An 11,597-nucleotide genomic window follows, 5' to 3' on the forward strand; every position below is an offset into this window, starting at 1 on the left:
TTAATAAGGCAGTGGGATTTTCTGCATTTGCCATGAGCTGCTAGGGGCTAGCAAAGAGGTTTTGCCAGGGAATGTTGAGCTGGAAGGACTGTGAGACATTGGGAGAGGTGAGATGCTTGAGATGTCAAGCTGTGGTGAAGTCAGTAAGAGCCTTGGAGGAGATGGTGTTTATTGACTCTGCTGCAGAGCAGATTGTGTACTGCCAGCACCTGCTGGGATCCTGCTGCATTAGCAGGACATCTGGGGAGAGGCAAGCAAAGAAGCCTGGACTGGACAGAGAGATCTCTCCTCATCTACCACAGAGTCTCCTTCAGCAATGAAGTCAGTGTTGGGGTTTTTTGGTGTGTGACTCCTTTTTGGTGTATGACTTCAGCTAAACCTGAACAGAGCGACACGATGACCAGAAAATGTCACGAGAGCCTGTTGAAAAGTATCTATGCTCAGGTGCTCATGATAGTTCAAGACCCATTCTTAAACTGATAAATTTGCTTTTTTTGTACAAGAAGATTCCATTTCTGGGCTAGAGCAGAACCAGTGGTAGAAAGATCCCATTGAGAGCCAAAACAAAAAAAAAAAATTGGTATTGATCTTAACTGTGTCGCCACATTTCTCTTCACAGAGAAAAGCAAGGCACAATTCTTCCTAAGAATATTTCTGGTTTTCACATTCTCTGAACCTCTGAGAAAGGAAAAGCAATTCTTATCTTATTTTCTATGCTGTGTTTGTGCAAAAGTAGAATGCAATATGGAGATTGCTTACCCAAAGTGATGGTGTTTTGTTCACTTGGCCTGTCAGGGCCAAGAGTGTGTGTGTCGGGACTGTCAGCTGACAGTCACGAGATTCTCTGCAGTTGGAGTGCAGTGGAGTGCTTGGCAGATTCAGTTTAGATATAATGTAATATAATGTAATATAGTGTAGAATAATATAGTATAATAAAGTAATTAGTTATCCTTCTGATAAGATGGAGTCCTCCTTGTCATTCCTCCCTGCCGCAGGGGTTGTCCTGTTTTGATATAACTGCTTTATTTTGTTTGGGGGTTTTGTGACTATGAACAGAGAAATAGGGAAATATTTAAATAAGTTCATGCTTGGAAGTCATAAACTTTCTGGGAACATGAAAGTTTTAAGGCAGCTTAAGACAATTCTGGAAAATCTGGAAAGTCACCCACTAAAACTCTATTAGTTCCTTTCAAAATTCTTGGTGGAGAAGACTTGGGGTGTTGGTAACCAGCATGCTGAACCTGAGTCAGCAGCGTGTGCTGGCAGCCAAGGTGGTCAGCACTGTCCCAAGCTGTGTTAACAGGAGTCTAGCCTGTAGATCAAGGGAGGTGATTATTGCCTCCTACAGTTTTAGACAACATGCCTCCAGTGCAAGAATACTCTGCATACAAGCATACTCTGCTGTGGGGAGGGAACTGTTCTTGTTCAGGTTGAGAAGAGGCTTTGGGGGGATGCAACAGCAGCAGCCTTATGCTACCCAATCATGAGAATGGAGCTGGCTCTTTACAGTGCTGCATTGTGGAAGGACAAAAAATAACAGATTTAGGCTGAAAAAAAGATGATCAGACTAGATGCAGGATTTTTCCTGAGGGCAGTGAAGCAGGATGCCCAGACAGGTTGTGCAGTCTCTGTCCTTGGAAGTTTACAAGCCCAGACAAGATAAAGCCCTGAATGGCACTGTCTGGCCTCAGAGCTCACCTGTCTCTGTCAGGGGGTGGGACTAGAGATCTCCTGAGTTGTTTTTCAGCCTGAACTATTCTTTAATCCATAGGATCCTGTCATCCTACAAAAAAATTTTGTAAAATCTTAACTATCATTCACTTTTCCTCATCCTATCCCACACATGTATTATTGTTAAAGACAATAATTCTCTCTCTTTATTGAGAGCCTGTGGTGTAGCACCTTCACTGTACCACAGGAGACAATAGTGTGCCTTGTAATATAAAGGGATGTCAGTGAACATAATTCTAAGACCTATGTGAAGATACCAAGAACTGAGAAAACTTCAGAAAATAAGATAGCACTTTGATCTTTTTCAAAATCAAAACCCTGAATAGACCTTTTTTTTTCAGGGGACATACAAAGAATTTCTTTCACTGGCCTCTGAATAGAACTGGAAACCTGCTCTGAAATGCCCCAGATTCTCTGTTCTGTGAGCAGACAGAGCAGCTGTCACTGCTATTTGCTGTGACATTCATTCATAGTCACATCCCTGGTTCCCTCTCTAAGCATTAGAATTGTCCTTTATAGAGGACAAAACCTCCTAAAGCCCTGTGTTCCATGCTTCCCTTAAACATATGATCCCTGAAAGTCTCTTCTGCATGTTCTGAACCAGGAGGAGCAGCTGTCTCTGTTCTGCAGAAGGGCTGGTGTTGGCAGAGCTGCAAGAACTGCCAGCCTGGTTGGCCGTGGCATTCCCAACAAGGTTTGCAGGATCCTGCAGCTCCAGCACATAGACTAAAACAAATTCACCTCTGCTCCCCACAGCAGTCCTACCCTGGTTTCCCAGCTCTGACTTGACCCAGTGTTGCATGCAGAATAAGTGATTGCAGAATGTGTATTTTTGCCTGAATTAGCTCGAGCCTGATGGCCTTTGTGAACTGCATTAGTGAAGATATGGTGAAATAGGCTTCAGCACAAGCTTTCTGGAGGCTGGAGACTCTGGGAATGAGTTTTGGGTGACTATACCACACTTCCTCTTCTTTGCTAAACTGTCTTAGGTGTATTCATTTATATTGCACCTACAGTTTAAGAAGACCAGAGAACAAACTGCTTCCACTGACTCTTGTGTGTGCAGAAAACACCTGTTGTGATTCTGATTTAATTACAGACAAAAACTTCATTGAGCCAGATGGGTGTAATTTTTATTGCTTCTATTGCTATAGTAGCTGGGTGATTTTAAAAACCTCTACAGTAGATTAAGGGTTTCATCCATGATGAGAGATGCTAGTAAATCTGCAGAAGTGCTGCACTTTTCTGGGCTGTACAGCAGGAAGGCTACACGATGTGTTCCTTAGAGAGAAAACGCTTCCCATTATTCTACAAGAGGAGTGGAACACCTGCTGGAAGTTTTCTGCAGGCTTACTGCTACAATACAAGGAAAAGCTACAACTAATTATTATGGGATCTCAAAGATGGCTGTTGCTATTTTGAAGTTTTAGCACAATAATGTAGTTACTAGCTTGGTTTTATTCCATTGCAGCCTCCTGGAAAAAGTATCACATTTCAATGAATAATAAACTCTGGACAGCTAAGGAAATTCTTTGCAGGTTTGTTTGTTATCAAAGCAGGAAGATCTTAATATTGGCTAGAATAAAGCTTTATAAATGTTTGCTATGTTAATGGCATAGTCTGCAGGTACATGACCTACACTGTTTGGGTACCTCTTAGCAACAGAAGAAATTTTTAAACAGAAAAATAAAAAATCAGCTTTCCACTGGAGGTGCGGTTCCCTCTATAATGATCGTAAGCCTGTTGTCATCAGGCTTTTCTCATTTTCTTTTATGGAAGGAACTTACAGATTTCCAGGGACTGATTAATTCATTAGAAATAACTGGTGGAGTGCAGGTTTTCTCACCTGAGAATGAAGTTTTCCCATTGCTGTGTTAGTTGACCTTCTCTTATGAGTGTCTTAAATTTCTGATGGAAGAGCTGTAGCTCTTTGTAGATCTGCCCTCAGCAACTGGACCAATGCATGAGTAGATGCAATTAATTTATTAGTATTCCTGTAGTGTCTGTGAGCTGTTGAGGGCATGTTCAGCATGCCAATCACTATAGGTGAGGACAAAGGCTGCACCTGCACTCAAGAGCTTAAGTGCTCCCAGAAAGACAGAGGCAGAAGAGCCACATAAATGGAAATCCAGGAACAGAGGTAACATGTTTATGGAAACATAAGAACAGAGGTAACATATTTAGGGGAAGCCAGACATGGCATTCTGACTTTGTATTTTCACTGTAAGGATATAATGCAAAATTCAGCAGAATGAAAAATTTGATCAAGCAGACTTAGCTGACAGATGAGCTTTAAACCACCACAAGATGTGCACAGATGTCACCTGCTTCCATGCCCACTGTTTTTTTCTACTCAAATGGGTTAACACAAAACTGAGGGAGACCATGGAAATTTCCATCCAAGATGTCTTTGAGTCAGGGAACAATTTGATCAAGAAGATCTGCTTCTCTTGGACTAACAGAAACAGGCTGTTACTATTTCACAGCCTAATGAAAAATTCAAGCATTGTTATTAATGTTGTTTTCAAACCTTGTTTGTGCCCGCCTGGCTGCATTGAGATGCATTTTGTTGTGTTAGATTTTATTCATTGCCTCTCACATATGAAAAAGCCAGGAAGCTGTGAGCAACAGACTGTGTCTCCTGCAAGAGCCTCTGATGTCTTTGCAGGACAAAATCAGCTCTTGCTTTAGTGCCCTAAAATCAGTTTTCACTGAAATTTCCATCTTCTCCATCCTTCTGGCATATGCATTTTTTTAAATCAACCATTGGTTTCCGTGGTTTCCAGCTGCTTAAGCAGGATTTCCTTAGCAAAGCAGATGATGCAGGTGTGAGGAGTATCGAGCTAAAAATCAAGATCGTGGCAGCACAGTGAAGCAGTAGATTATTGTGACTAAAAGCATCATAGGAGATCAGGCTTTCCGCACTTGTCTGTAGGACACAAATCTTTGGTATTACAGAAGAAAACCAATTGGCTGACATATATGTTGGACTAGAAGGTTGTCGGGGAAGTTCTTTAAGAGGTCTTTCAGGCTTGCTCTGCTGGTTTTGCTCTCTAGGTCCATGCAATGGCTTGCTAATAGGGAATGTGTTTGTTCACATGCAGAGATTTACTGCTGTGGGTTGCTGAGCACCAGGAAGAGTGACTGCACAGGCCTACCTCCATCCATGCTGAACAATTCTGCAACTCCACAGTCCAGAGGACAGTACAGAATAAGAATGAAGGGAAACATGTCATTGATTTGCTGGTACAATAAAGGGCACTTTCGTTTTCTGACCAACGCCTATTCCCCAGTTCAACAAGGTAAGCAATATTCCTATTCTCATCTCCAAAGTGCATATGCTTTATGTCACAAGCCAAAGTGAGTCACTGAGATTGATAATAACCCTGAACAAAGAGCTTGATTGTAACTGATCATACATCCTAGATAAACAGTAGCTGTAGTGATTGCTTCCCTTTTGTATCTTCATACAGCTGTTCTTTCTTTCCCATACAAAGGTTAAAAAGCCTACTGCTAATGCAGCATCCTTGCCTGAGCTGGTAGAGGCACTTTCCTTTCAGGTTTTAAGATTATATCTTTGCTGATGGTCAGAGAAAGGAAGATGATTACTGCATATGACAATATTAGTTCCATTTGCAAAGCATCTTGTAGGATTGCTACAACAGAAAAATTAATAAATGTCATGATGTACTTTGAACTCCAAGCAGATCCTACAATTAATTTTTCTTATCTAGTAAAAACTTAGTCACAAACAAGTATCTTTTTTGCCAGAAGTAGATATGATTAAGGTTTCCTGCTGTATGTTAAACTGATTTTGGCAGTCGATGAAAAGAAACCAAAACAGATAATTTGGATAGTTAGAATAATTACAGAGAGCTTCTTACTACTGAAATATTTTCCTTTTTGAAAGTATAAGATGGTTTTAAGAACATTTGGAAACTTTGGTAAAATGCAATGACTAAAACTTACTGAAATGAGTTTTTCAATAAGAATGTTGTTTCACTTTCTTAGAATTTTTATAATTCAAATTTATGTATAACTGCCAGAGACAAATGAGTAAAACATAAACATTTAAATACAAAGCCACCAATTCAAAGGCATCTTCTGCACTAATTTTCTGAATCCTAAGCAACTCTCACATGTATTTACAGATTACAGAAGCAAAACTAAGGCCTGGAATTACTATATGGTAAGCTGAAAAAGCTGACTTAGTGTGTTGTTCAGTGCTTTGCCAGAAGGCTCTTTGCCTAAGCAAAGTAATGAACTGATCCTGAGGAATTGTGCTGGGCATCTCAGCAGAGTGAGGACTTGGTGATTCAGATGGACTGATATCTGAGCACAAATGCTGGAAATATTTAGGAGAAGGAAGTGTGACACTTGAACACCCTGCTGAAGCCAGTCTCTGGAGTAATGTAGCTCCACATGAGTGGCTTTCACCATCAGGATTTCTGCTGTTTCCCTGGTGGTTTTTGCTGGATTTAGATCATTCGGCAGCACTAACTGGACAAGACTTATTGCTACAAACTACTTACTTGTTTTTTATAGACTAGCATGGAGCATTTGATTATAATTCATAAATATTAGGAAAATACTCTGTTTGTAAACATCAGTGTTAATTGCCCTGTTAAAAAGAGGAGCAAAAGCAGACTGTGCTGGCAGCATCCTTTAAAAGCAGGACATGGAGGTGTGAGCTGTTGTGCTTGTGATTGAACTTGGGTCTGTTTTGGCATAAAGGGGATTGTTGGTGATGTTTGAGGTATTTATGATTACAACCTTTGTGTGAGATGGACAAGGCTTTCCCAACTCACTGCTCACCAAATTCTGTCTGGGACAGTTGACATAGTTCACTGTGAATCAGAGCAGAAAACAGAGCCTGGCTTTTTAAAGTGTGATGCTGGGCAAAGAGTCTCTAGCAGGGACATGGGAACAGATGGAAGCTCGGTGGGAAGGCAAGAGACCAGATTGCTTGCCTCTGATTTGGCATCACTAAAGTCAGTGCAGCAAAGAGAATTTAAACCAACTCAAAGAGAAGCTGGACTACCAGTCTCTCTAAGGTATGTATATATAGAGGAGGAGGAGAAATCTGTGCTGCTTGAGGCAGGCCTGTAGCACAGACGTGCTCAGCCCATGTTTCATGTTAGAGGAGGTAGTTAAACAGGGTTAAAAGCCACGTGGCCTAGTTGAACAGAGACTGGTGCCAGTGGGATTGTCTGGTGATGCACAGTGCATTTGCACTTGGCTGAGTGTAAATGTGCGTGGGCTGGAGGAGGCCATGAAGAGAAAACCTTAGAAACAGTAGGCAAGAGATGGTGGACAGAACACTTAGGATGAGGAAAGAGGTGGACATAGCTAATAATTAACTATTTATTGCAATTTTAAAAAAAGTCAAGAAGGTAAATCTTGCCTGTACTTGGAGTGCAAATCCCACCCAAGCCAGAGGCACCAGGAGGGCAGTACACTTGTCAGAGCAGATCTATGAATACTATTCTTAGATGAAGCAGGTTATTTATAATGGATGTTTTAAACCAGCATGTCACAATACATCATCTCAGATACTCAAGGATGGATCTAATTCCTTTGGTCTTGCAAACATATCCTGCTTACTCTGCTATCAAGTATGTGGTTTCTGCCTAGAACAAAATCCAGTCAGATTTTTAATTGCTCTTAAGCTTTAAATTTCCTTGGGCTTGTATTACAGAAGAAGTGAGAATTCAAAAGAGATAGGGACCCTCAGAGATTAAAAAGTTAACTTACTCTAAAGCAGGTCATCTGTGTCCTGGTTGAAATCTCCCCACCTGTTGGATAAGGCTGCATTTTGGTTTTTCACTCTAGATCTGATGCCCACTTCCTCAGCATCTCCATTATTGTGTTCTAGAGATAATTGCAATCTTTTCTACCTTGCATATGTAGCAGGATGGAGCAGGCAGCACCCTCACATGCTGCCCAGTAGGATGCCCAGAATTACATCTTCAGCAAAAAACTGTTGAACCCAAGATCTTTTTAAGTAGCTTCTTTCTAAGAATAACTTCCACAGCTGCTCTTCACCAACTAGCCCTACTTAAAAGCTAAACAGTCAATAACTAAGCATAGAAAACAGAGCTTGGGCCACATGTGCAAGGAATAAAGAGCTGCAGATGGCATCTCAAAAGTGACTTGTGAGAAGATGGGAGATGTTGTGGAGCAATCACACTTGTATGAAGCAGTTGTTTGACTCTCTGTGTGGTACTTACTCCAGGAGAAGCTGGAGTGACAGGTGACTGGTGACAGTCCAGTTTCCTGAAAAAATCAGCTTCTGAGATTGGCCCAGAATTGGAAAATCTGGGGAAAGAAGTATGGTGTTAAAAAGCATGTTTCCTTTCCTTATCCAAAGAATGGATAAGCTTAGAGTTTCAATTTACCTTTTCCATGTCTCCTTTGTGAGACTAGGAAGTTGTGTCCAAGTATGGTGAGATTAGGGATGGGGCTGGAGGACCCCATTGGGAAGACCTCAATCATGGGACCTTGTCCAACGCTGAATGTTGGCAATTCTGATAAAGAGCTGTAAGAAATCAAAGTCCTGATAAAAATCCAGATAGCACTTGGATCAATAAATGCCCCTTCTTCTATACTGTTATGAAATCTCAGGGTTTGACAAGATGGGTGCAAGTGCTGGTATTAGTGGGACTCCCATTTTCAAAAATGCATTACTCTAGATAGGCTTAGGATCCGTGTTTTCAGGAAACAAACATATGTAAACCTTTGTTTTTTGGCTTGTTTCATTTGAGGTAGTATTTCTCAAGCCTTGCTTCACAAGCGTAAAGCTTAGAAATTGAAATTAAAAAGAAAAAAGGTTAAAAGAACACCAAAGCCAAAAGGTGATGCCTTTCTGTGGTAACAGGATGGAGGCCGGCAGTCAGCACCCTTTCCAGCATGGAAGCAAAGGCAGGCTGTGGCTGCAGTGCAGGTGGTGTGTTCCCTGGAGTGCTGCCAGGGATGGGAACACAGCAGTGCTGGGGGAGGACCAGGAGGGGAAATGGCTCATCCATCGGATGTGCCGATGAGTCAGCTCAGGGCCACGTGCCACAGAGACCTGCAGCTAGGAATGACCCAGCTCTGGCAGTTGTCTTCCCTGGGAAGGTGGGCTATGGCTGTGAAACAAGCCTAGGAAAGGTAAAAATAGTATGCCTATACAGCTATTTATATTCTTAAAACAGGGGAATGTTATGCGGAATATAATAGAAAGTGATAAGGGAGTATATGGTTCTGCCACTGCAATGCATTCCTTTAAAGATTATGAATACAAAGCAAATTGCAAAGGAAATACAAATTCTCCAAAGGAAGAGAAAGGGAAGAAAGAGAAGAGAGCAAGAGGAGAAAGAAGGTGATTTTTTTTTAAACACTTGTACTGGGAACATACTTACCCTTCCCTGACTTGCCCTGATGAGATGACAAGTGATTTTGCAGCACTAATGCAGCAGGCTGGTGGTGTATCAGTTCTTTTTACCTCATGCTGGCCAGATATGTGTAGGACTCATTAAAAGAATCAAAACCACACTATAATAATTACATGAATGTAATGAAGAAATTTCTTTGTTTGATTGGTTTTCCCCCCCCACACCTTGGGCTACATTTACACCCAGCCTGAGGAGGCAGAGGTGAAAGGAGAGCGTATTGAGCAATTCAGAGGTAATATAATTTTGGACTCTTGAAAAATCAGACTTTAAACACCCCAAATAAATTTCTGCATGGCTCAGCTGTAGCATGACATTTAGTATGTCGCATACTAGCTCCAAAATAGAGTCTGCCAGCTAGGACAGCACAGGGGGCTTGACAGAGATAATGGATGGAATGAGACTTCCAGCTGGAGGAATGAAATGGTGAAGTCTGTAATCAAAACGTGAGTAGCATTTAAGGGCTGATTGGAAAAGAGCTGGGAGAAGGAAAGTGAAGAAATTGTCTGGAAAGACTGAGAAATGAGAAAGCCAAGGATTGTACCTGTCCTGAAATGATGCTGAGAAAGGATGCAACCAGCCCTGTGCTTCTCTAGACCTGGACAAAATAGTGTTGTACCTGAGAGAAGGGAGCCTCACTGAGCAGTGTGCCATAGCCATGGAGTAAGTGGTGCTCCACACCCTGGAGAGCCCACGATTGAAACCTGTGGGGGCATAACATCAAAAGTTAGGGAACATGCTCCAAGTTTGTTTTACCCACCCTTCCTTCCTACAGGGAGCTTTCTCCAGGAGCAATACACCAGAAAAGAGTTAGGGGAGTTTCTTAGGAAGGCATTGGACTTACAAATATTGCAGGAGTGTTGGATAAGGCCAGGTCAAAGATAGACTCGATTTCTGGAGTAACCTGCTCTAGCACCTGCCTGTGCAAAAAGTGGTTGGTAGAAGGCTGCAGGGTGATGCCTGTTGACTTTCCACGGATTTCTGGAGTAGGCAGGATGGCCATCCCCTATGATGAGCTGAATTACCAAGCCAGCTATGGAGACAGGACAGGAAACAGCACTTGCAGGCAGAGAAATGTGTGCTCACCTCCAGTGAGCAACCTATGGGTACTTCTGAGCTCTGGCTCCCCACAGCTGGAACGAGGCTGCTTTTCATTTCTGAGACCACAATCACCCGCCAGCCTCACTTCTCTCTTCCTGAGTTCAGCCAGTTGGCCACTTCTCACTGTATTTTCTTCTCTGTGTCAATTGGCACCCAGGGAAGAGAAGCTCCCCTGTTGGCCCCCATGGGTGGAGATAAGCAAAGGATTTAATTTCAAGGGACTAATTTGGGACCTCCAGAATTCAAAGCATGTAACAGCAAGTTACTGCTCTAGAGGTGACCACAACTTCTTGTAACCCAAAAAAGGAGAGATTAACACTGTCTATAGGGGGCTGCTGTGGGACTACAGGAATGTGTGAGTTCCTTTGAATATATGCTAAAGATGTTTGTGTCTAACACCTTTTCATTTCCAACTAAAAATGATCCCTCTTCTTCTACTTCCACTTGTTCAATGTACTAGCTGTGGGAAAAGAAATCAAATTAGCATCTCTGTTACAGATAATTTTCCAGCTTTAGGGGGAAAACTGTCAATAATGTTTATTTTATAAGCCATATATAGAAAACATATTTTTCAGTAGCTAGAATTATGATGTCAGTTTAAAACTGTTATGTTTCTAATTGATGCAGGAGTTATAATTAAGAGAAAAAGCGGAGAAATTCCATGCCCACTGGCAGTTGAAGCCTTTGCTGCTCACCTTAGCTATATCTGCAAATATGATGATAAATACAGCAAGTAAGTAAGAAGATGTGCATGTTTGTGTGTACCTCTTTCACACCTTCTCTGTTGCTGCAAGGTTTGAGTTGTTCATGTTGAGCTGCATGTGAGGGCCCAATGCTGCTTTCACTGATTCTCTGACAGAACTTCTGTTTAAATCAAAGATCAGATACTGGCTCTGCACAAAGCAGGAACTACATTGCTGGTCTTGGTTTGGCTCTGTCTACCCATCCATCAGACAAAAAAAAAGAAATTTTGAGACACAGATCCTTTGCAACTTATAAATGAGCATCTTATAAATGACCTTTAATAAGTGATGGGAGGATGAGCCAACAGACTGATAGAGAATTCAACCAGGGTCTACCAGCCCCACACGTCTCTCGGGCTAGCTCAGCTCTCCACCTCTAGCAGTAGCTGCTGTTTAGTTTATAATCTGTCCTGGTGATATTTGCATCACCTGGAGCCAGAAGGAAAAAGACATTCAGTTCTGCATGTAAAGCTGATCTACACAAAGAGAGACAGAATGTAGAACTTTTGGCTCCTGAATTCCAGTTGGTGTCCTCAGTGTTAGCTCTTAATGTAGCAGGGAGGAACAGCAGGGAGTAAGAATAGCAGTAGTG

At 41.9% G+C, this 11,597-nt stretch overlaps 1 protein-coding gene across 1 annotated transcript in view; it reads left to right on the forward strand.

The window, feature by feature from the left end:
* Window positions 1-11,597, forward strand: part of PGBD5 (piggyBac transposable element derived 5) — a 68,175-nt gene that overhangs the window by 47,801 nt on the left and 8,777 nt on the right. Inside the window, exons 5-6 of the mRNA XM_059469153.1 lie at window positions 4,836-5,033; window positions 10,890-10,995. Coding sequence (XP_059325136.1) covers window positions 4,836-5,033; window positions 10,890-10,995 — 304 coding nt within the window. The remainder of the gene's footprint in view (window positions 1-4,835; window positions 5,034-10,889; window positions 10,996-11,597) is intronic.

This window comes from Ammospiza nelsoni, chromosome 3 (genome assembly GCF_027579445.1).
Source record: "Ammospiza nelsoni isolate bAmmNel1 chromosome 3, bAmmNel1.pri, whole genome shotgun sequence".
Taxonomy (NCBI): Eukaryota; Metazoa; Chordata; class Aves; order Passeriformes; family Passerellidae; genus Ammospiza; species Ammospiza nelsoni.